Raw genomic sequence first — 25,812 nt, forward strand, 5'->3', positions numbered from 1 at the left:
ACTTCAACATGAAAGTCACTTCTTTTATTATAACATGTCTGCAATAACAAAGCGTGTCTTTTGATGAGGATCATCGTCTTTTAGACGATGGATTTTATTTATTCTTCATAGGACTTTGACAAGTCCTAGGAGAATGTTTTCTGCATGAAAGAATCTCATACTTGAAGTATAAAATGAAAGTTTTAAATACACTTCTTAAATGTTATATCAGATTATCTTATGAGTACATCGTCTGAAAACTTTAGACGCACAAAGATAGATTAAGATTTGATAGCATATCAGATGCACCTTTTATCATTTATATTTATTTGTATTTAATCAAAATAATTAGGAATCTTAATTCGTCTTTTAGACAAAAATGTCCTTTGACTTTATATTTTTGTTTTTTTTTTCTAAGAAAGGGAGAAGTAACCCTTGTGAATACTAAAGGGTGTCATGTTTTAAGTAATCAAGATGAGAATGTAAAAAATTTGAGACATCCTCTTTAACGATGGATGGAATTTAACTTATCATTTTCCATTCTAAAGCCGTAATAAACAACACTAGAGCTAGAGATAATATAAGGTGAGAATGCATAAATTACATAAGGGTGATGTTCCTTGAAAATTTGAGCTCAATATTTCACCAATAAGATGAAAAAAATGGAAAGATTAATGATAAGCATACAATTTTTTTAGAGAGTAAGCATACAAAAGTTAATAATTTATATTTGTGTAAATGTCTAAGCAATTTTTTATGTAATTTATGCATTTATGAGACATGCTTGCATTATTGCATTCTAGAGCCGTCACTAGTTTAATTTTCATATTCTAGATTGAACAAGTGTATAGATGGTATAAGAACATTAAACAAATATATAGATGGCATGAAACAGCCTGGGAAGATCTTTTATGTTTCTTATGATTGTATTTTATAGGCAAAGTTTTAAAATACATTTGTATTATTACTCATACAATATGTATAGGATAGTATACTATTTGGACTCAGCAAAACTTTTGTTTTCAATGACCAAAGAGATCTCTTATTCTATTCCATGAGCTTTGACTAAGATATAAATTAGGAAAGAAAAAAAAGTCTATTTTTATTGATTTATCTCATAAAAAGGTGTTAGATAAGATAATATTAAATTCAATCTTACCCTATTAACATTATCTAATTAGGAAATTAGGTCCATATACCTAATTTCACCGTTATATAGGAGGTCAAAAGAATTTTAGATAATCAACTTGATTCTAACCTATTCATTTACACATGTTGTTAGAGGCCCAATGTATTAATAATATATTATATCATATTTTTGAAATTATCCTTAAAATTTGTACTCTTACTTGTGTCAAACATAAGAAGAAAAAAACAATACACATTAACTAAAAAAGTTAGTTAACCACGTTTAATTGCATCAGTTTTAATTAAAAAATATTTTTTTTCTTAACAAACTTGATATCAAGATAAGAAAGAGTCATTAAGATTAACCTCTTAATTAAATAATGAATGATATTTTAAAGATAATAACATTAAATAAAATAAAGTTAGTTGTAATTTTTTTATATGTGAGAAGTTATCATTTCACTTTTTTTACTTTTTCACTTCCTTTTTATTTATAAGATCCAAGTTTAAATATCTGTTTGTTTTATTTTTAAGATTCAAATTATAATGTTTGTTGATTTAATTATTTTTAAATTAGAAATACTTATTATTAAAAGATGAGAGATTATATATCAACAAACATCTAAAAAATAAAAATATTAATGATAATGATAATGTTTTAAAAATTATAAATTTAAGATAAATTTATTATAATTAATTAAATTATTTTTTAAATTCTAATGAATTAGATTCAACCTTATATATAAGGATAAAAGGAGCAATATTCAACCTTATGAATCAATATGAAACTAGTCATCTTTTCTAATATTGACATTATAGAGTTTGAATTGTGTGCTGTTGGTATTATTGGGGTGTTTTTAAAACGATATTATATTGTTTTCTCACTTGTTTTCATTTCACAGCTCTCACAGAGAGAAGACAAGTGAAATTGTGTTTTGTTGGTTTTATTGGGGTGTGTTTCCTTGGAAGAAGGGCTTTATCGGTAGACAAACCAAACCATGGACTCATAGAATAGAATCTCGAAACCTGTCCCTGTGACTGTTTCTGCGTGTGCGTGTGTCACTGTCATTCTCTCGGGAGAACAAACCACAAACCCATTCCCTTTGGACTCTTGCTTGCTTCCACCATTTTCCTTCGATGCTGTGCTCCCAAACGAAACGAAAAGTATAATTCTTCCTTTCCTTTTCGCCAGCCCCACTCCACACGTTCTCAATGCCAAGCCACACCCTTTTGATCAAAGGCCAAAAATGTCTCCACCTTTTGGTGGGGTAAGCAAGCTTTCCCTCTCCCTCTAGGGTTTCAGTTTGTGTGGTTTTCTTCAAATCATTCTCATTTTTTGTTCACTTCTCCATCACTCTCAACATACCCTTTTCTTTTTTGTCAACCTCTCATCACAATTCCCTCCTCAAAATCCCCTTTTTTTCCCCCTCCACATCACTAGGGTTTGTTTTTGTTTCTTCATGTTTCTCAAAGTCTCAAGCTTGGAGCCACATTGACCTTTACTTTGTGTTTTTTTTTTTTTTTCCTTCAGGCTTTGTTTAGCTTCTCTTTTCAAACATGGGTTGTGTCCATGGCAAGTGCTGTACCCGTTACCCTTCACCCTCAGTGAGTGGCTCTAGAGACTTCAGAGAACTTGGACCTTACTGTGCCCAAAGGAAGCACATTCTCACTCAGAGTTCATTGCAATTTGTTCCTGTCCCTTCCCATAACTTCACTTTGGAATACTCTGTGCTCACTCAGAGAGGGTACTATCCTGATTCACCTGATAAAGAAAACCAAGATAGTTTTAGCATTAGGACACAGTTTCAAGGCAACCCCAGTGTCCATTTCTTTGGTGTCTACGATGGACATGGCGAATTTGGTGGCCAGTGTTCAAATTTTGTTAAGGATAGGTTGGTGGAAAATTTGTCTAGTGACATTGCATTGTTGGAGGACCCTGTTAAGGCCTACACCTCTGCATTCCTGACCACGAATGATGACTTGCATAAGAATGAGATTGATGATTCTTTGAGTGGCACCACGGCAATTACGGTGCTGGTTATTGGGAACACCCTTTATGTTGCTAATGTTGGTGATTCTAGAGCAGTGCTGGCTGTTAAGGACGGGAACCGGGTTGTTGCGGAGGACTTGTCTTCTGATCAGACACCATTTAGGAGAGATGAGTATGAGAGAGTGAAGCTTTGTGGGGCAAGGGTGTTGAGTGTTGATCAGGTGGAAGGGCATAAGGATCCGGATATTCAGACTTGGGGTGATGAAGAGAGTCAGGGTGATGATCCTCCTAGGTTGTGGGTTCAGAATGGGATGGTTCCTGGAGCTGCTTTTACAAGGAGTGTTGGGGATAAGTTGGCTGAGACTATTGGTGTTATTGCTGTTCCTGAGGTGTCAACGGTTCAGCTTACACCTAACCATCTTTTCTTTGTTGTTGCAAGTGATGGTGTATTTGAGTTCCTATCCAGCCAAACTGTTGTTGATATGGTATGGCATACAATCTCTTGATGATGTCTTCATTGGTTGAATTGAATTTTACTTACTGTATTGCTTGTAAGACCTGTGATCTGCTCCTTATAATTTTTTTTAAAGAAATTTGGAGATTGTATGTTTTCTGTGATGGTTTTGATTTGCAAGTTGCAATTAAAAACTTAGTTGATAATATGGATGTGTATGTTCTTTTTTATGTTTGTTTAAGATTTTTCTGTTCTGGTTTTTCACTTTTTATGCTTTCCTATCTGTGATGCTTGTTTTGTGGTTCTTAACTCGTTCCCATATTCTGTTTTACATGTCAAATTGAAGTTTGCTATTATTATCTAACTACTGGTTAGCTGCATGTAGTTATCATTTTCTCAATATTAATCTGTATGTCTTGCTTCAGCTGTTGGATTTTATGACAAAAAAATTGTTTTAATGGTATTTAATACCTAATTATCCTTATGACAGAAGGATATATTAGTTAGCGTAATCTTATAACCTCAAAGTTTCATAATAATGTAAGCTTGATCTGTAAATTGTTTACAAGATTAAATACTAATTGTTAGTCATTCTTTTAGGTCCTAAATGTTTACACAATTTGTGTAGGTTGCTCTGTGAGAGAAACTTCAATTTTCTGCAGCTTGCTGCTGATCATCTCTGATTTGTTGCATTAGTGTACAGGAATATTCGATGTTAACTGCCCTGTTTAATATACATTCACAAATTATTGTGAATTATTTGTGTAAAAATTTCCTTCCACTAGTTAACATTTCTAATATTTAACTCTAGGGTTGCTACTAAATCTGATGAGTAGAGGCAGAACTATGATTCAATGTCTTATGTTAATGAATTCTGTGATTTCTTTTGTGGTGTAGGCAGCAAGTTATTCAGATCCTCGTGATGCATGTGCTGCCATTGCTGGAGAGTCTTATAAACTATGGTTAGAACATGAGGGTCGAACAGATGATATAACAATTATCATAGTTCAGATCAAAGGCCTGTCTAATGTATGATTACTTGAGTATTCCTTTGGCCTCATTTATTTTTAACGTTTTCTTCATTTAGGTTTGTGTGACGATTTAAGATTTACAATATCCCTTAATATTCTCTCCCCATAAACATGCCAATTCCCCAAAATGTTTAGTGGTGGTAAGAAATGGCTTATTCTGTGGATGGTCGTAGAGAAGTTAGCTCAGGCTGTTCCTATTCAGGTGGTAATCTATTGATGGTTTTTAATGTGTGTAATATATCTGGATGTGTTAGAGATGGCGGATGATTAAGTTTAGTCAGCGTTGGTTACTCATGACTACCATGTGTGATCTATAGTTTAATATCTTCAAGAAACTACTACTTCTATTAACTAATTACACAGCAATATTACCCTTTTGTGTCTCAAATGCATTTTCCCTTAATGAGTGTTGTATGGCATATAGCTAAAAAGCCCTTTGTGATTCAATTCATTGGAATCTATACCATCATGTGTCTTGTTTATCTAATCTTTTGAATTTTTTTTGTAGTCAGTTACATCTGGACATGGAGCAAGTGAGATCAATGTCAGTACTGTAACAAGGACAAAGAGCAAGAGGGTAAAGGGAGCATCTGAAATATCTGCCACTACTGGGTTAGATGTGTATCGTTCAGTCAGGAATGGTTTCTCTGATTTACAGTCCTGTCCTCAGCATGTGGTCTCAACTAGAAGCCCAGCCATAGTGGTCCCCTCTCCAGCATGTCAAACTCCAGTTGAATTGGTACAGTCACGCTAGCATTGTTTCATATTAATCATTGAGGAGTGCTAGCACACACTCCTTGTAAGACACTCCCTCCAATTGCTTAAAATTGATTATAACTACAGAATTATGAATGGGGTTCATTAAACAAGTAGCGAGACCTACAAAATTTTATCATTTTTGATAAATTTCAGTCATTTTATCATTTTTGATAAATTTCAGTCAATAGTAGCGAATGTGTTAGAAAGAGTGTATTGCTAGCATTTCTCTTAATCATTTAGGTTTTGTGTAAAGCTTTATTTTATTTTATTTCATTTCCCCCTTTTCAATTTTACAGTAATCGGATAGAGGCTTTATGGAAGCTTCACCATGTCTCCTCATACTTTCTCCAAGGTGGTACATTTCTATGTTCCTTTCTTCTTTAGTCTTCTGAATTACCATCATAAGTTTACTTGATTGCCACTATATTATTCATTAAGTCAAAATGCTGACTCAATTTTGTTAGGCCGCTGAAGGTTGCTGGTTTAAGGTGCATTATCTTGGCAGCTGAAGGGACCCTTTTCAGAATGTAGAAAGCACAAATGATTAATTGTCTTTTTTCTTCTTTTCTCAACCTTTTGCTAATTCAAGTTGCCTGTCATTTAACCATATACAAGCACTTCAAACTTGTCTTCCCGAATAGCACTACACCTCCACTCTCTAAATTTAAACTTTGGAATAGGGTCTATAAATAACTTGAGAGAAAGGAGATCCGTGCAGGAGTTTGGTTGGTGACTAATTTACCACTACTACTTGCAATGAATTGTAGTCAATGGTCAACTTGTAAGACAAGCCATGTGCTATTAGAATGTAAATCCATTATCCTCGTTCTCATGCTGGATCCGGTGTATCTTTTAGAAACATGTCTGGATTTTTTTTTTTATTGCTTTTCAATATTAGTTTCATGTTTTAGTGCAAATTATTATCTGAATGAATGGTTATGGGTATAAGCAATTGACTCATTTTAACAATTGATGTGGATTACTACTGTTTCATGTGTTGCGACTCTGTTAAATGAAAGTAAGAAAAATGTCAGCAATATACTTTTTTAACACATTTTCTTTCTGAAACATTTTTTTATTAGGTAAAACTTATGTAGGTCTCGTTAAATGAGTTTCATTTCTAGACTAATGAAATCTATATGAATTTTAACTACACTCTTCATAAAAGTAATAACTACTCCAAATAATAGCTAAGCATATTTTCATTTAACAAATAATGAGATACTTCAAATGTCAAACAGCAAATGCCTTTCTCAGAAAAGTGGAAGCATCTTCGCCACATGATAACAATTAATAGTTTTCATTATTTTTAATGAATTATTTCATTTTTCACCAAGAAATCTCAAGTGGTGCTATTTTAATTTTACATGAATTTTAGTAAATAAAAAAAGTTGTATTAGATAGTGCCGCTATCACTCTTAAAAAATTAATAAAAAAAGTTGTACTGACTACTGTGTATGTCTAATATAAATTTTGCAAAATCAAGTCTGTTTAAAATTAAGTTTGTAAATATTCACTAAACACATTATCACTTTTCTTCATTATAAGAGTCTATTCTTGATATAAATTTTGATAAAATGAGTTCAATATGTTGAGTTAGACTGTTTAAGTCGGCAAATGATTGCAGCTTGAATTAAGATTTTCAACTCTTAAAATGGGTTTAACTCAATTCATTTTTTTAAACCAAGGACAGTTTGAGTTGGGTTAACTCAATTTATTACTAATTTTTAAGACTTATTTGTCGTTGTGGACTTATTGGTGTCAATGCTATAAGTATTAATGTTTTAGTTTTTGCCTTTTAAGATAATTAGTGGATGTATTTGATGTTTCGAGTATTTAGATATTTTGATAGATTAACTAATGGTTATTATGATTATGTTTGAATGATTGTCTTTTTCCATTTTGTGAGTCAATCCATTTTTCAACTTATTTGTTTGGGTTGAGATTTTCAATTCATTTTCAAAATATGTTCAACTCAATCTAATTCATTTTTTGCAAATTGTATTGTGTTGACTATTTTACCATTCTTAATATGAATCTAGGAAGTTATAGTTAGCAATATATATACAATTTTACTAGTATAATAAGTCTTTATGAAATTAAATGTTAAGAAGGACTTTGAATTGAGTCGAGGGCAGAATGGAGTTAGTCAAAATATTTAAGTGGATACGAGACATTAATGTGAAGATAAAAAAACATGGTGTGAAGGAAGGAAGTGGCACGTTTGTTTTCGGACCATGTGTCACAACTGATAATTCATTTAATCACAAAACAGAGTAATGGCATAGATAGGGACCAGCATCCTTTGTTTAATGTTTTTCCTCCTCTTTTGGGCAATCTTATATTTCTAATATGGTATGATAAATTATTTTGTGAGATCATTTAAAAATTCATTAAATACAATGCAATATGAGATTCCCTTCCGTCATCATGTCTCCATCTATTTGTTTTATGTACCTCTGAATCTCAACGCTGCTTTAAAGCTCCACCTCCACGGGATGCCTTGGACCATACCGCAACATTCATGAGCGATGGGCTCACACATCACACATCACACATCACACATTAATCAACCAATCTCGTTAAACAGTGTAGGATGTTATTTGGTGTATATTTATGCATGGAAGGATATGATTGTGAAAGCCAACTTTTTTTTAATGTGCACTTTTGGAAAGCGTATGTTTGGTGAGTTTATTTTAGAATATTGAATTAATATATTTTTTTTCATATTTGAGAAATCAAATTTATGTAAACTCAATTTGAGAGAGCTCTTCATCCCTTACAGTAATTCTATCCAATTTGATTTAGATTAATCGAATCATATATAGAGATACTAATAATTAGAAGAAAGACGAACATTATATCAAGTGCTTCAAGTTATCATAGCATATTCTCGAGAATGAGTAGAGAATGTGTATTTTCACGTCACTTGATTATAAATAAATAAAAATCCTGAACATAAAATATTCTCAAGAAAAGAATAACTTCAATATTGCCATATTTATATTCTCAAGAAAGGAGTGAGTAAATCGATTCCACTGGGGTGAGAATAACATGTAAAATTTCCATTCTTATCTTCTTTTAACTTCTTCTACACCCCACTTTTGCAAAAATGCTCCTAGTAAAATTTAGTTGTTAATCAAACATTTTTTTTAAATACTCACAAATATTATTTCTAAGAATGAAAAAGTAGATAGCTCAAATAAACATATCGCGGAAAATGGAAACGTTACAAATAAGCACACTGGCCAAATATTTTTCCTTCTCTATTTAACGTGCGTTCATCAGTACCCGCATTCTCTAATTAGTCAACACATTAATTTTGAATAATCAAATATGGGACCATTTATAATACTAGAAAAGCATGTTTCTTCAATTCCAATAGTTTCGCGCGAGTGGCTTCATTCTCCTCAAGTCCATGTCACCCTTGTGAACTCGGAGATGGGAAGGAAATGAAACAGCAAAAGAAAATAAAAAACTATAATTTTACTTTGTTGTACAAAATTTCCTACAAATCAACATTTGATTGTTTTTTCTTTTACTTTAGTTGAGGATACATACAAAAAATAGAAACATAGAAATCACGTGCCTATTAAAAGTATAAAAAAAGCTTCTTATCTATGCCATCCTGCAGCAAGTTACATTGCTCCAATAATTTGCTTAACTTGTCAGCTTCTTTGGTTGGTTTCCCATTCGTTAATGCTCCACTGTTAGAATTAGCACTGTATAAACCATATGTTCCAGTTGTATCCATGCTAGGTAATTTATCAAGTGGAAGATTGCTTTCAGTATCCATCACGTTAACAGTCTCATGGAATACATCATTTGAATCCCTATGTGGAGGACTTTGAAGGGCATCCGGCCTCAGCTGATCATTAACGGGAAGAGGAGAGTTACAGCTAACACTGATTATTTCATCTAAAGACGCATCTGGATAATAAGACAGCCATGTTTCGGAGCTCACATTTGGAAGAGCAACATGATGGCATTCTGCGATGTAAGCCATGGAGACTTCCCTGCTAGATAAACCCATTAAACGCCAGTTGAAAATTCGACGAAAAATCATACCCCAATGTGGAACTACATGGTAGCTTGAGCCACGCAGCTCAAGTCTAGCACAGCTTTGCATTGTGACACGCGCCTCTTTTGTTGCCAAAGAAATTCCCATCGTCTTACTAGTATGAGCCAAGTACTGGATCAAGCAATTCTCAAGCTGTATCCTGTGGCTTTCAATCTCATGTCCAACTTTAGAACCTCTGGCCAACCATGATATATCATCAGGGAAATTAGGGAGCTTACAGTTTTGCAAAGCACAAATAGTTGGTTCGGTTTTCACACTTGAGCTCCACCCCAAAGTTGGCAAGCACATTTTTACTACTCTATCTTCATCACAAAACTTGTCAAGTAAACCAATTTCTGGACAAGGCCAACCAGTAGGATTTGAATTGGCAGTAGCAATAATTTCTTTAGTTGAACGATCTAAGGCTTCATTGAACAATGAAACATAGTCATTAGGACCCACGTTGGAGTTAATGGCAATGTCCAGCATCTCTGAGAAAGAATTAAGATGGGCGTGAACAAGTTCTCGTATTTTCACACAGCCAAGGTTGGGTTGCAAGGGTGATTCACCTGCCAGCCATTGCAGCCCTTCCCTTAATCGTGTATCACTGAAAAATCCACCCAAGTGTTCCATCTGCTGCTGGTTTTCACTAAGAAAAACAAGCAGAAAGCTACTAATCTTCAATTTATCAATGCTTTGAAGACCCAGCTCATTGATAATAGCAGAAGAGAACCTTTCATCGTATGAGCTGCATAAGATCAGCAGAGGCAAGCAGGCCCCAGAGGGAATTGACATCAGAAGATTATGAAGATGAGATCTCTGAAGTTCCCATGAGATGCTCTCAGACACAAGAAACATAACCGCACCTGCCCCAGATACCGCCTCATCTAGACTACCAAATGCTGTATCCCTAACTACAGAGAGATAGCAGGTAGGGTTGATGCCAGATTGACTAGAAATCCATTTCCTCCATATTACCAAGCCAGGAGATGAAATAACCGCATCTTCATCACTAGAAGGCATGAACTTTGAGGTCAACCAAGTGCCTGCCTCTCCCATTTCATATCCACTGTTCATCTGAGAGCATAGAATGATCTTCCAGCACAAGCATTTAGCATCTGGATTTCTTCGGCCTAGTGTATCAGCAACTATATTGGAAACATTAAGTCTTGACCATGATTTTTCCTGGTTTTCATATCTCTCCCTCATAGCTATATCAATGTCAAACTTGTTGAAGTTACCAGGTCGCTACATTAAAAAAGGGAACCACCAAAGTCAATAATAAATAAAGTCAAAGATATTCACAAAAACTTCCTAATAGACAATCGACAAATGAAAATTTCTTGTTTTTTTAAAGGCAAAAAGGAACAAATGAAAATTGCTAATGGTATTTATGTTCATGCACACACAGTGGCAACATTTAATTATGCAAAATAGGTTTTACTAATTCAGTAACTATCTTCAGGATTAATGAGAATTTGAAAGTGGTCAGCAGGAAGTAATTAGCTAAAATTTTCTATGAGAATATAAAATGCTGATCCAAAAATACATTTATTTTTAAAAGAAGCAAGATTAAAAACAATCATCTTTATTTAACTCTCATCCTCAACACCTGTCCTCTGGCAAGAGCAATTTACTAAAAATTTCACAAAAAGAAACTACCAAACTTACATTAATATAATGTTGAATTGGGGGGCCCAATGGCATCGAGTTTAGTGCAGCATTTGATGCTAATTGCCTCTCTTCCCGTAATCTTCTTAATTTTGATGCTCGCCTCCTCCATAACCTGACAGGAATACATGAAAAATGACTTAAAAATAGTAAAATACACGTGAACGTGTTATCTGTAAAAATCTAAAATTATGTAATGAAACAAGGCATATAAACCTTAAGAACAACTTCAGCTTGGCCTCAGCAATTTCTTCATCTTGACAATTTTCTCTAACTTCATCAATTTCATCGTGATGTTCTTGGTGAATAATCAGAGACTCATCCTTGGATATACCCTGGGCCACAGGAGGTGGCACAAAAAAACTATTCCCTAATGAACTTTCTGGTGGAGCTGCTTTGGGTACAATCTCCAATGGCCTTCCATCAACATTAGACGGCAAGTTTCTCTTTGGAGAACCTCTTGCAATTAAATCGGAATTGGTATCCTTGAAAACGTCAATTCTAGGAAGTTGTGGTTCAGGTATAATATTAGGAAAAGGGAAGCTCAACAGTGATGGACTAGTAGTGGACATATTGTGATCTTTTCGATTGTCCTGAACATCCTTAAATGCCTTTCCTGATTTACTATCCTTTGGGGAGAAAATAGCTTCAGCGTCTGGAATTTCCTCATCAAGTATCTGCACAGAAGTATCATTTTCAACAGCTGAAACTACTTGTGGTTCATGCTTGTATACCTTCCTCATCTGAATCTCTTTCACAGTCTCAACACGTGGTGATTCAGCTTGAATTGAGGGTGAAACATCCTCGATTATCCTTCCAGACCTTTTCTTGAGCACAAGTTTTGAACACTTTGTGGAAAAGTCAACATCAACATTGAGAAATGGGCCTTCCTTCACCATGTATGGCTCTTCAAATGTTTTTAGCAAGAATCCATGATACTCCAAGAGACCCTCTATACCTTCATCCTAATTAAAATGACAAAGGTGAATGTAAGAGAAAGTTGGAAAATTCAGCAAAGCAATCCCATGCACCTGCCACACGCCCTCAATACCCACACTCCACTCACACAAGTAAAGGGGAAAAAATGAGACAGCGCACATACACATCTATCTAAGAAATATACCTCCATAGCAAGCCAGTTAGCAACATGAGCAACAGGGAGACCTTGGCTATTCTGTAGACCAGAATGCAGAGAAGCAAGTGCCTGGGTACGCAACTTGTAAAAGTAACACAAGACATAAAGGTTAGGATTTCTGATCAGATGTAGCCTAGTCACATCATGACCAAAATCATTACTAAAGAGAATTCCACAAAATTCTTTCCACTAATTTATTGCGGACTCAAAGGGATTGTATAATAATACAATCAAATTAATGTTGCTTAGCTATCCTTTTGAAATTTATGCACCATGAGACAGATATTCTATAAAAATGAGCAAGAAAATTCTTGCTTTTAAGCATGGCAGTATTATCATATATTACATGATCGATCAGCACTGGCGGATCCAGGTTATAAGGTGTGTAGTAAAAAAATTTTATTTGTATGTGTAGTAAAAAAATTTTTGCCCCCATAAGATGAACTGTTTTAAAATGAATGTAAGAAAATATAAGAAATAAAAAAGAGAGAATAAATTGATACTAATCTTACTTCTTTATCCCTTTAATTTTTGATAGTATTGACAAAAAAAAATCATAGAACATTTTAAAAAAAGTATGAAAATGCATAAAAGATAATTATAATTTGTAAAAGTATAAGTATTTTGAATTTTTTTTTTGTCATGATATTACACATTTTGTGATAGTTGGTGATATTTTTTTTTGTGATAATATTATAAACTATTTCTTGCCCCCACTAGGAAAAATCTCTGGATCCACCACTGTTGATCAACATATGTAGCAAGTTCATTCAGGAGAAGAAACTACTTCAGTTTGTCTCCAAACAATTTAAACAATTTCCTAAATTGCCCGCAATGATGAGTAAATGCATGCCCAGTCTATACATGTCAGCTCTAAGCTTTATAAGGACAAGTCCAACCATATTGTCTTTGTTGAGCAAAAAATAGAAGGCAGGAAAACCCCATACCTTAGAAAAGTGAGCATGCATTAGACATGCTTGAAGATAAGTTGCTTTTCTTGCAAGCCGAAAGAAGGCAATAAAATTACCTGTTCGGCACGCTCTGAAAAGGAAAACAAGAAGGAATGGTCAGATCACAAACATGATAACCAAAAAAGAAACAAAAACTAACTTCTATAGGAATTACAACCTTGCTACACTGCGAGCAAATAGAACTTCTGGAGTCTGCCTAATCTCTGGAGTCATCTTAGCAATTTCAAGTGAGAGCTCTGCAGGTTCAACCTAGTATGACTTGCTTAGTTCCTTGGTTTTATTGTAGTGAATAAAGCCATATAAATCAAAGCACTACAAAGGCTACTTACTTTATAACCAGGGTGCTTATCCAGTTTAAGAAGAGCATAATAGCCTCGAAACTCTTTTTCGGTGGGAATATTGATTCCTTTCTTTCTGTGATCATCATACATCTGGAACAGATCAACTGAAGTTTTGTTCATCTGTTCAATATTGAGATGAGCATCAAAGCCCTCGGAAAATCCTTCTCCTTTAGTGTATTCACATAATTCATGCATTGCAATGATATGTAATTTTATCTGAAACCACAGAAATCAACAGCTTCATTACCTTTGCAATCATCAGATACTGCTTGGCAACAAGCATATGCATGTTCTAGATTAAACTAACTGCTCTTTCAAAAAATTATTCTATCAATACACAAATATGAAATTGATAAAAACAAAATTTATATATTCAGTATTAATTATCTGTATCCACATACTTTTAAAGAACTATGAGGGAAAAAAAACCCTTGATATTATCACTTTAATAGGAACAATAATTTAGGTTTTATATGAAGTATTACAAGAAAAACATGAATATTTGCTTTGACATGTGATCTTGATTATACTATTACTCTACTAATAAGGATTATTACCAAACAAACTGGATAGTCAAGGCATCTAACAAGCAGCGCATGTTGCAGTGAGTCAGTCACTGATAACAAGTGGCAGTAATGTCACAAGACCAGACATGACTAAACCAAAAGGAGACTTTCTGAAAGAAAAAACCAACAGATGTCCAAGTTCAAAAATATACAAGGGTTGGCGCAAAAAATTGAGACTAATACAGACAGCATAACTTAGACTGACAAGAGACACTTGAACATCAGACATGGGATAAGTTCATGTTGCTAAAATTTAATAGTGCACAATGAATGAGTTGCATGTTTCCATATTTTAGGTTGATAATGGGAGTTATATATTTCCATTGGGAAGTAATAAATTTGTAAATGTTTGTCCACAGACCTAAGCTCTTTACCATGCACACTCATTCATAAAAGAGCACTAGAACCAATGTTTTTGAACATGTATGGGGAAAAAAGTCATGATATAACCACAAGGAAGCACCATCTGTTCCAGCATAGTAATAGCCCTTTGATTGAAAATGTGCTGCATTCTGAGGTCCATTCGAATTGCTCTCATCCTATCCCACAAGAAGTTGTATACACCAAGAAACCTTTCATCATAAGGCTGATCTAGCAAAGTGAGCAGATAATCAATTGTCTTTTGCAGGATAGGCATAGGCCGGATCAAAATGGCTTCCCTCTCTGCTGTCCTAGTATACTGTCATGAATCATGATTTAAGCTATTAATAATACTTGAAAAAGCAGTAAGCTGTTCAGAAGGAAAAACAATAGTATTTAGTAATATGGCAATCACCTTCTTAACTGCAAGAAGTCTGCTAGTTACATTTCTATCCCCATCCACACGTTCATATTGGTCAAGATCCCCTTTTCTTTCTCGTTCTCCCCTTTCTGACTCTGAAACACAAATCAAAATTTGGGTTAAATTTTTCAGGTTGTGTAAACATTTATGCACTCAAAAAGAAACTCCAAAATGAAGTTGGCTTTGGGGTTCTCTCAAACTACACTTTCCCACATTAAAAAACAAATAAGGAATCACAAATGTTTCTTGAGAAAAGTTCATTGCAGATTTAGAATTTGAGATCTAATCAAAATATAAAAAATCTCACAGGTTCACTCTTATATTTAAAATCCAAGTATACCAGGACACATATCTGGACATAAGCCAATAATTAAATTGGATGTTTCCAAGCCTTCATTGTCAGAAACAGCAAGACCATTGGTAAAGTTTCTAGCTGAATCCATTAAATTCCCTCTCACATATTTCTGCTCCAACACAGATTGTTCATGTCTATTTGCAAAAGCCGTCTGATTGGGAATATCATCATTATTTTGTTCAGATTTGCTTAGTTCTACCTTGAACCGAGCTAAACGCTTTGCCTTGGCTAACATTTCACTGAACAACACAATAAGAATAAAGATTCTTTAAAAATAAATAATTCAAGATAAAGTAAATGCATAATGGACAAAAAATGGTGCCACTGCACCTAATATCTTACCGTTCAGAGTTGTCTTCTGAGGAAATTGAGTTTCCTTCAAGGGTTACATTGGCTGCAAATGATGGAGGAGGTGATCTTGATCTTTTAGGAGCAGTGGAGCTGATGGGCTTGCTTACAGTGGCTTCAGAAACATTAGACGGGAAAGATTTCTGGTGAATTTGAGAATGAGGGACAGTCCTCGGAACATTTGATGTACTTCCCAGTCTAGGAGGAGACAGAGAAGGCCTGGAAGAACCATTAAACAGGCTCAACAAATTAGAGATGGGACATCACATTTTTTTGGGAAGTAATGGACATTGTTTGATGCTATGCATGCACAATTAGCATAAAGAATCTAAATTTACGTCTAAAAGATTGTCATATTGTTTTTCTCAACATAGGGAAAACCAAAAAGGGATAAGCAATCCATTCCATTTACTCATTTCAGTTATTCATGTTGATATAATATAACCTTGAATTTAACAAACTGATACTTATAAGGAATTTTTCATGGAAAAATGTAGTTTCATGATAAAGTTCAAAACAACAGGGTAACTGATATAATTATTTAAACGCCATCCCATATAATGATATAACAGAAGTTTAGTCCATAAGACTGGATTGACTTGACATATTTCAGCTTTATACATACGATATTCAAATACAAACAAGAAAAAATTGATGCAGAGGTCCAGATACATAACAAATTAAAGAAATGTGATAGCATAAAAGTTTACAGATGATATTATCTTACTTATTTCTTAGAACAGTTTGATCAGAATTCCTCAAAGCTTCAACATCTGCATATGATATAGGAGGAGATCTGGTTCTCTCAGGGTTGGGAAATCTTGAAATTCTGGTAGTAACACCAGTTGCGGTATCACGTGAAGCAATAAATGTTGTGACTGGAGATGGCCTTTCTGGAGTATCAATATCCAAATCTGCATATGATATAGGAGGAGATCTGGTTTTCTCTGGGTTTGGAAATCTTGAAATTCTGGCTGTAACACCAGTTGCGGAATCACGTGAAGCAATAAAAGTTGTGACTGGAGATGGCCTTTCTGGAGTATCAGTATCCAAATCTGAATATGATATAGGAGGAGATCTGGTTCTCTCTGGGTTTGGAAATCTTGAAATTCTGGCTGTAACACCAGTTGTGGAATCATGTGTAGCAATAAATGTTGTGACTGGAGATGGCCTTTCAGGAATATGGGTACCCAAATCTTTATAGAGCAGTTTCTGTCCATCACTCCAACTGGAAGAGTCAATGGATCTGAAAGAAAATATGAACTATGAAAATGCATCACGCAATTAACATCTTAAATATAAAATATAGCCACGAAAAGAATGTCTTGTCTAAACAAAGGATAAAACATAAGTTCTTAATAAAAAAAAGGGTGGTCAAAAAGTGCACCTTGTTTTGTCACAACAGACAGGATGGGAACTTTTTTTGTGTGAGAAGAGAGAGAGAAAAAAAAGAAACAATAAAATGGGTTTCACCAAAAGGGTATATGGAATTGTTTGGATTTTATCCAAATTCTAGGTAGAGTCAGCTAGAAGGGTTAAACAACGACATTAAGAGTAAAGGCTATTTTAATGGTTAAGCTGATCCACTTCAACAAATCACACTGGTATTTCGCTCTGGCGATTTACTGCCTAACATTCACTATCTCAGAGTATCACAAGTGTTATAGTTGTACAATTGAAAATTCCTTTCACTTACAAAGGCACTTAACCATCACAAGATTAAATCTGAAACATTTCTCCAATTTATATATCCAGCTTAAATCCTATTGGAGTATGCAAATACATAACTGTGTAAACAATTTTGTTTCATATTAGACAGCAGTGTATATGTTGTAAGGGCTGTTAGTTTTCACTAAACTGCACCCAAGTAGTTACATTCTGTAAGAAGTTAGTTTTTTTTTTGCACAGCAAAAATCATATAGTATTATATATAGATCAGTACTAGAGGTACTGAAGTAAACATCATATAATTACAAAGGCAGAGAATTGCCAAACCCAACTACAATAGAACAAAACGCCCAGCAGCTGAAAGTAAAAGAACAAAGAAAAACCCCCTAGGATAGTTCCTCCTTCAAGCTAGTAGACCATTGGTTAAAATGAATATGAAAATCTTTGTCTATTCCTTTTAACCATGACCAAGTATGGAATAGAGCTTCATCCATGACTTTTTCGGGGTTGAAAATCTGGTTTTTGAAAACCAAGAGATTTCTATGCTTCCAAATAGTCATGGAGAGAGCTATCCATAACACCTCCCATCTATTGTCTATAAAGCTTTTGCTATTCCAATGAGAGAATTGCATGAAATGATTCTTGGGTTCAATGGGGAAAGGGCCCACTCTATTGACCCATCTCAAAGCCTCCCACCATAGATTCCTAGTGTTTGTGCAGGAGAACATGATGTGGCCGATATCTTCCTCTTCATAATCACATAACGGGCAACTATAAGAAGGCAATACGACCTGTCTTGTTCTCAGATTAGCCTTAGTAGGCAATCTGTTTCTGAAAATTCTCCAAGAGAAAGCAATTGCTCTTGGAGGAATTTTCAAATTCCAAATAATCTTGAAAGCGCTGTCTTCATTATCAGAACTGCCATCATTCTTGAAGAGATTGTAGGCTGACTTTGTGGAATAGACTCCACTAGGATCAGCCTTCCAAATAAGGGAATCCATACTGGATAAGCGAATCTGAACAGCATCAATCTCATCCATAAAGGCTGCTACCATATCAATTTCATGGTCAAAGAAGTTTCTCCTCCAATGCATCTTCCATTCCCATCTATTATCAACGAGAAGTCCCATTAGGCTGATAGAAGAATCCTGCTGGTAGCTCACTTGATACAAAGTAGGATATTTTTCTTGAAGAGTTAAGTCATCCTCCCTCCATTGATCCTTCCAGAACTTGATTTTAGCCCCATTACCCATCTTCCATCTCAAATTACTGGTCAAGCTATTACTGTGCTGCTGCTGGAAAATAGATTTTAAGTCCTTCCACCAATTAGAGAAACCTGTGCAGTTTCTGCCATGGATCAGAGCATTCCAGCCACCATATTTGGACATTAAAGTTCTGGCCCAAAGATGGTTCTGATTATTTGCCAACTCCCAACCCCATTTGCTAAGCAAAGCCTCATTAAACTTCGTCAAGTCTTTAATACCTAACCCCCCTTTAGTCTTAGGAAGACAGACCGTATCCCAATTGACCCAAGGGATCTTGGTTGCCTCATTAACTCCTCCCCAAAGAAAGTTTCTCTGAATGGAGATAATCTTGTGAACCACTTTTTTAGGTATTCTGAAAAAAGACAGCAAGTAGATGGGTAAAGCTGTTAACACAGAGTTAATGAGGGTTATTCTGCCACCCATAGAGAGGCATTTTTGCTTCCATTTGGTGAGTTTAGCCTCAAACTTGCTGATGATAGGCTGCCATACTCTCCAGCTTTTAGGATTGGATCCCACTGGAGTTCCAAGGTAAGAAAAAGGAAAATCCAGCTAGTTGCAGTTAAGAAAATGAGCTGTTTGTCTACACCAATCCTCTGATTTACCCAAACACCCAAATTGGCTCTTAGCATAATTGATCTTGAGCTGTAAGAAGTTAGTTAGTGGTAGTTAGAGTTAGTTTACATTTTGTTATAAGTTAGTTAGAGGTAGTTAGAGTTAGTCTCTCAAGTCAGAACTCTTTAAATACCTCTATTGCATCTAACTCATTGAGTTTTTCTTTCTGAGCAATAATATCAGCTATATCTTCTTCATCTTCTCTCTCACTCTCACCCAGTTTATCGAAAATGGTATCTAGAGCCATTTTTTCGTAAGCTTGTTCTTCTGTGAAGCTTCCTACTGTGTGTCCATAGCTTCCGCTATTTCCAATTTTGTTTCTCAATCATTTCCCAATTCGGTTGTAGAGAAACTTCATGGCTCCAATTATATGCATTGGCGTCAACACGTAGAGCCAGTGATCAAATCGCACAACCTTCCGCGATTTGTGGTTAATCCCGTCGTTCCTCTGCGTTACCTCACCGAAGACAATCGCATTGCTGATCGAGTTAATCTAGAATATGAAACCTGGGAGGTTCAAGACCAAACGCTTCTTGTTTTGGTTACAATCTACACTTTCAAAGTCCGTATTGTCGAGAATTCTTGGTTCCAATCACTCGTATCAAGTTTGGGACAAAATCCAAGAGTACTTTAGCCTCCACAACAAATCTCGTGCGCGACAACTTTGTTCTACCATGCGCGCTGTCAGTCTTGATGGAAAATCAATTGAGGAATACTTGCGCAAAATCAAAGGCTACATTGATGAATTAGTAGGTGTGGGCGTTCCGGTTCGTTACGAGGAGTATGTTGATGCGCTCCTCGAAGGGTTACCGTCAAATTATGTGCCAGTCATCTCTATTATCGAGAGTAAGAAGCGTACTCCCTCCATTGCAGAAACTACAGCTCTTCTCTATGGCCATGAGACTCGTTTTACACGCTACAATTGAGATGCTCAAACGACCAGTTTTGTGTCGCTAAACTACACTCAAGGCTACTTGCATCCAAACACCTACAAAACTGGTGGTTATCGAGACTCGTATGGCAACGGTGGTGGTCGTGGTACCTTTTCTAATCGAGGTACTGGATGCGGGGGTGGTGGCTTTGGCAGAGGCCGCAGTGGTGGTCGTTTTGCTAACTTCTAGTGCCAAATTTGTCTCAAATATGGGCACATTGCAAATGTTTGTCATTTCAGGATTGCTGTTAGCTTTCAACCACACGAGTCTCTCACTCTTTTTGATCCTACTATGATGCAGCCCATTCCTTATTCAGCTGGTCCACCTAGAACCTCCAACACTTGGGTTAATCCCAATTCTAAGTCAACAGGCTCAGGTCATAATCAGCCCAATGCCATGCTCACAAACTCGGCCTCTCATGGGACTGCTTTAGCTGGCTCCACTTGGATACCAGATTATGGAGCTAGTTTTCATGTTACTGGTGATTCTCAAAACATTAAGCAGTTCACCCATTTTGATGGCCCAAATCAGATCTTTATAGGCAATGGTGAAGGTTTAAGTATCTCTAAAACTGGTTCCTCCACCTTTATTTCTCCTATTGATACTGGTATAACTTTTAAACTTCACAAACTGTTACATGTCCCTTCTATTTTGAAAAATCTGTTAAGTGTGAGTCAATTTGTCAAAGATAACTCAATGTTTTTTGAATTTCATCCTCATGTTTGTCTTGTCAAATCTCAGGAGACACATAAGGTCCTCCTTCAAGTATTTGTGGGTGCTGATGGCCTCTATACATTTAACAATCTTCAACTTCAAGGCAGTCCATCACTGTTGATGTCCACTTTTGTTCTAGTTACAAATGCTGACCTCTCTTATTCAACTGCAAATGTCAATAGTAGCTCTAATATAGGCTCAAAATCGGTTGTTTCTTCTACCAATGTTGCCAACCTTTGGCATGCTAGGTTAGGTCATCCAAATGATCATGTTATGAAAATTGTTCTTAATCATCGTAACATTTCCCATTTGAATAAACACTTCACAGAAATATGTTCCTCTTGTTGTATGGATAAAGCGTATAGACTACCTTCTCACAATTCCACTTCTGTATATTCACCTTTAGAACTTATTTTCACTGACTTGTGGGGATCTTCACATGTTTCCTCATATGCGGGTTATACATATTATGTTTCCTTCTTATGCTTTCTCTAGGTACACATGGATTTTTCCTATAAAGTCCAAAGCTGAAACCATTGTTGTTTTAAAAAATTTCAAATCTATGGTTGAGTTACAACTTAATACCAAGATAAAAAGTATTTAGTGAGACTGGGGAGGTGAATACAGACCATTCTCTAATCTCCTAGCCTCCCTTGGCATCTCCCATAGACTAATTTGTCCTCACACTCATCATCAAAAAGACGTGGTTGTGAGAAAACACAAACACATAGTTGATTTGGGTTTAACCTTGCTGCATCATGTCTCTTTACCTCTATAGTTTTGGGACTATGCTTTTACAACAGTTGTTTACCTAATTAACAGGCTACCTACCACTACTCTTAAATTTGTTGTTCCTTTTGTTGCTTTGTTCAATAAAGAGTCTGATCATCACTTTCTCAAAACCTTTGGGTGTGCCTGTTTTCCTTTGCTAAGACCATATCATACACACAAACTTAATTTTAGGTCTCAAGAGTGCCTGTTTCTGGGTTACTCTTCTTCTCACAAAGGCTACAAGTGCTTGTCACCTTCTGGAAGGATTTATATCTCTAAGGATGCTTGTTTAATTAGTTAAGATTTCCTTACTCTGATCTTTTTCCTTCCTCCTCTAATTCCACAAAAAGTTTGGATTTCTACTTTAGTCTCAGTCCTAACCTATCTCCACCTTGTGTTGCAACTATACCACCCACTAATTCAGGTTCTATTCCTTTCATTCCTCCTGGTTTTTCACCTTTGCCCACTCATTCTCCCATCACTACTGTGTTTGTACCTCCAACATCTACTTCTTCTACATCCATTTCTGCTGAACATCGAAATTCTGAGTTCACTACCATTCCTACATCCACTTCAGACATTGTTATGCCATCTACCTCTCTCCCAATTAACACTCACCCCATGCAAACAAGATCTAAATCTGGTATTCACAATCCTAGACTCCACCCTTCATTGTTTCTCACTCATTTTAAGCCTAAGACTGTGAAACAAGCTCTAGCAAATGATGATTGGCTCTCTGCTATGCAGCAAGAATATGATGCCTTGATGAAGAACAATACTTGGGAATTGGTACAAGGTTAAGGAAAATGTTGATGGTTCTGTTAACAGATTCAAAGCAAGTTTAGTAGCTAAAGGGTTCCATCAAGTTCATGGCTTTGATTTTCATGAAACTTTTTCACTTGTGGTCAAGCCTGTCACCATTAGAATTATCCTTACTCTTGTTCTGTCCTATGGGTGGAAATTGTTTCAGCTTGAGGTGAATAATGCCTTTTTAAATGAGATTCTTGAAGAAATTGTTTTTATGAAACAACCTCCTGGATTTGAAGTTACTGATAGGTCACTAGTCCGTAAAGTCAATAAAGTCATCTATGGTTTAAAATAAGCTCCTAGGCAGTGGTTTGATAGACTTAAGTTCACTTTATTACAACTTGGTTTTGTTGGCAGCAAGAGTGATTCCTCTTTGTTTATCTACCAACATCAATTGCATACTATTTATTTGTTGGTTTATGTGGATGATATAATTTTGACAGGCAGCTCAACCTCTTTGATTCAACAGCTTACAGACAAACTTAATACTGTTTTTTCTCTTAAACAACTTGGTCATTTAGATTACTTCTTGGGTCTAGAAATCAAGTATCTGTCCAACAAGTCTATCTTGATGACTCAGAGCAAATACATTCAAGATTTACTCCATATAGCTAATATGCCTGAGGCTTACTCCATATCTTCTCCAATGGTCTCTAATTGCAAATTGTCCAAACATGGGGCTGATGCTTTTCATGATCCTACTCTATACAGGTCTGTGGTTGGTGCATTGCAATATGCTACCGTTACTAGACCTGAAATCAGTTTTGCTGTCAACAAAGTTTTTTAATTTATGGCTGCTCCTCTAGATTCTCACTGGACAGTGGTGAAAAGAATCTTAAGATACCTCAAAGGGACCTTGTCTCATGGTCTGCTACTTCAGCCCACCTCTATTGCAAAGCCCTTGAATATTAGAACATTTTGTGATGCTGACTGGGCATCTGATGTGGATGATAGGCACTCAACCTCATGAGTTGCCATCTTTCTTGGTTCAAATTTGATATCTTGGTGGTCTCGCAAACAAAAAGTTACTGCAAGGTCCAGCACAGAAGCTGAATATCGCAGCATAGCTCAAACTTTCACTGAGTTAACCTGGATTTATACTTTGTTGATAGAGAGAAAATTTTTTGGCCAAGCAGCTCACTATTGTTCATGTTCCAGCTCTGGATCAGTGGGCTGACTGACTAGGCCTCTCTCTGCCTCAAGGTTCAAAGTTCTTCGAGGCAACCTCAATGTGAAGAGTGTTTCTTCTGAAAACTCTTCCCCTTGAGTTTGAGGGGGGTATTGGAGTATCTAAATACATAATTGTGTAAACAGTTTTGTTTCATATTAAACAACAGTTTATATGTTGTAAGGGCTGTTAGTTTTCACTAAACTGCACCCAAGTAGTTACAGTCTGTTAGAAGTTAGTTAGAGTTAGTTGTGGTTAGTTTCTCAAGTTAGAACTCTTTAAATACCTTTGTTGTATGTAATTCATTGAGTTTTTCTTTCTGAGCAATAATATCAGCTTTATCTTTTTCATTTTCCCTCTCACTCTCACTCAGTTTATCGAAAAAATCCCAAGATCATGCAATTTGTGGTATAATGTGATGTGATCCCCAATTTTCACCTCCAAAACACTGCTAACATATACCCCCACCTTACTCCTAAATCCTAATTAAAATAAAATAACCACGTATGCAACAAGCAGCCACAAACGTTTGAACCCTTCCAAATGCAAACAGCAAAGTTCAATGCTAGCCACCCCTCGATAAAAAAAACCATTCATATCAAAATACGATCCTTTGCGGCAGATTGGCATAAAGGAAACGTTTAAATGCTAACTAGTTCAAATTCCCCATCCCATTTCAACGTGGGGGGAAAAACCCGGTAAAAAAAAAAATCTAGTTTTTAGGGGTTAATTTGAATAGATTAATGAAAAAAATAAAATGGTGATGAAGAATTGACGTACCTGGGTGTGGGTTGCGACGAAGGAGCAGGAACAGGTGAAGGAGAAGGGTTAGTGAGACCGAAATAGGGTTGGGATTTGAGTGGTGCGGTGGGTCCTGAACTCTTCCCAAATCCCTGATACGATGACATTGTTCTTCTTCTTCTTCAATGGTATTCGTTTATTATGATGGGAACGATGGAAGCGAATGAAAACAACTCTTTTGTTTTTAGCACAGAACAGAAGCCTCTTCTTGTTCTTCTTGTTCTGATGACCCTTTTTTTCTTTCTTCACTTTGGTTCAGGGTAACAGTGAAACGCAACAACTAGGTATCGTTTTCGTTTATTCTCCCAAGTCCAGTAAAGAGAGAAGTTCGAAAAGTCCTAATAAGTGGTGATTCAATTACAATCGGCAAGGTGGTGAGGAGAGGGTTGAAGAGGGAAGAACGAAGGCAAGCCAATTGAACTAAATCAAAATTAAGACTGATCAATTTTAATTTATAGTTCGATTTAGGAGTATTCATTCACACAATGATTTGGGAGCGAAAAAATTATTCTATATAATTTCGTAATTTTGGCTTAACGGCTTTTTTTATCCCTTTATTCAGAGATCACTCAATTTTTTTGTTTAAGTTAGGTTTTTTCCCAACGAATTTACTGTTTTTTTTATTATTTGGATTTTGAAAATATGTCCTCTAACTTACTTCCCATCTAATAATTAATTGTGGATACTAACACAAACCTTATTCAATTACATGATAACTAATGCAATTAGTGATTAAATTATTTTTTAGGTGTCTTTATTTTAAGTTTTGGTTATTATATATGTTTTCCTTTTTGTGTAAAGTAACTTAAATGTATTTTTGTTCCTACAGTTAGTAGTTTTTTTTAAGAAAAAGTATTAGTTTTGGATGCTCTAACACCATCATAAAATGGAGATTAGTGGTATAAAATTGCTAGAAATTTTCTAACAACTATTAAATCACTAGAAATATCTTTCACAACTAGTATCAATAAAATAATTAAGATATTTTCTTATGAATTATTGTTAGAGAGGATTTTTAACGATAGTGTATGACCGAAACATTTTTATTTTTGACTAATATGAGTAGCATTAAAAATCAGACGATTTAATAGACGTAAAAAAAAATTCTAGTGATTTTGCATCGCCAATTTCTTATTTATGGCAATGTTAAAGTACCGATATCTATCAAAGTTAAGATATAACTAACAACAAAGACCAAAATGCATTAAATTTGGTTCTATAAGGACTAAAACTTATTTTTGCATATAGGGACCAAAACTTAAAACAAGACCAAAATGCATTGTAGTTTATAACACAGCAGATACATATTTTCATTAAATCAAATATGAGCTTCCATTTTGTTATTTGTTTCACTATAAAAGAAAAACATGTTCCAATTAGTATTAAAAATAGCAAAAATGTAAACATATTTCCGTCCTCTTATAAATACATATAGGGAAACCTATTACTATTTGATTGGCAAAAATGGGGAAAAGGAACAAAAGAACTAAGAAGGTAACTTACCA

General features: G+C 35.3%; 2 protein-coding genes across 7 annotated transcripts; one reads left to right on the top strand and one right to left on the bottom strand.

The window, feature by feature from the left end:
- Window positions 1–2,080: 2,080 nt before the first annotated feature.
- On the top strand, window positions 2,081–6,258 carry LOC114373061 (probable protein phosphatase 2C 35). 6 transcript variants are annotated; one of them, XM_028330607.1, is made up of 6 exons: window positions 2,085–2,375; window positions 2,639–3,582; window positions 4,449–4,580; window positions 5,091–5,381; window positions 5,638–5,693; window positions 5,806–6,258. In XM_028330607.1, the coding sequence occupies exons 2-4, from the start codon at window positions 2,665–2,667 to the stop codon at window positions 5,334–5,336; spliced, it is 1,296 nt and encodes a 431-aa protein (XP_028186408.1). In that variant the 5' UTR covers window positions 2,085–2,375; window positions 2,639–2,664; the 3' UTR covers window positions 5,337–5,381; window positions 5,638–5,693; window positions 5,806–6,258. The 6 variants fall into 6 exon arrangements, with proteins under 6 accessions (XP_028186412.1, XP_028186413.1, XP_028186408.1 ...); XM_028330608.1 differs by having other exon boundaries at window positions 2,085–3,582; window positions 5,816–6,258; XM_028330610.1 differs by having other exon boundaries at window positions 2,086–3,582; window positions 5,091–5,321; window positions 5,816–6,258.
- A 2,403-nt stretch (window positions 6,259–8,661) lies between these two features.
- Window positions 8,662–24,740, bottom strand: LOC114375197 (SAC3 family protein B-like). Its single transcript, XM_028332962.1, has 13 exons — window positions 24,287–24,740; window positions 16,297–16,815; window positions 15,564–15,788; window positions 15,207–15,460; window positions 14,861–14,961; window positions 14,549–14,764; window positions 13,508–13,735; window positions 13,336–13,427; window positions 13,155–13,248; window positions 12,196–12,288; window positions 11,289–12,037; window positions 11,073–11,187; window positions 8,662–10,649 (listed from the first exon to the last, which is right to left on the bottom strand). Exons 1-13 carry the CDS (start codon window positions 24,412–24,414, stop codon window positions 8,934–8,936), a joined length of 4,530 nt encoding a protein of 1,509 aa, XP_028188763.1. The 5' UTR covers window positions 24,415–24,740; the 3' UTR covers window positions 8,662–8,933.
- Between the last annotated feature and the right edge of the window lie 1,072 nt (window positions 24,741–25,812).

This window comes from Glycine soja, chromosome 11 (assembly GCF_004193775.1).
Source record: "Glycine soja cultivar W05 chromosome 11, ASM419377v2, whole genome shotgun sequence".
NCBI lineage: Eukaryota > Viridiplantae > Streptophyta > Magnoliopsida > Fabales > Fabaceae > Glycine > Glycine soja.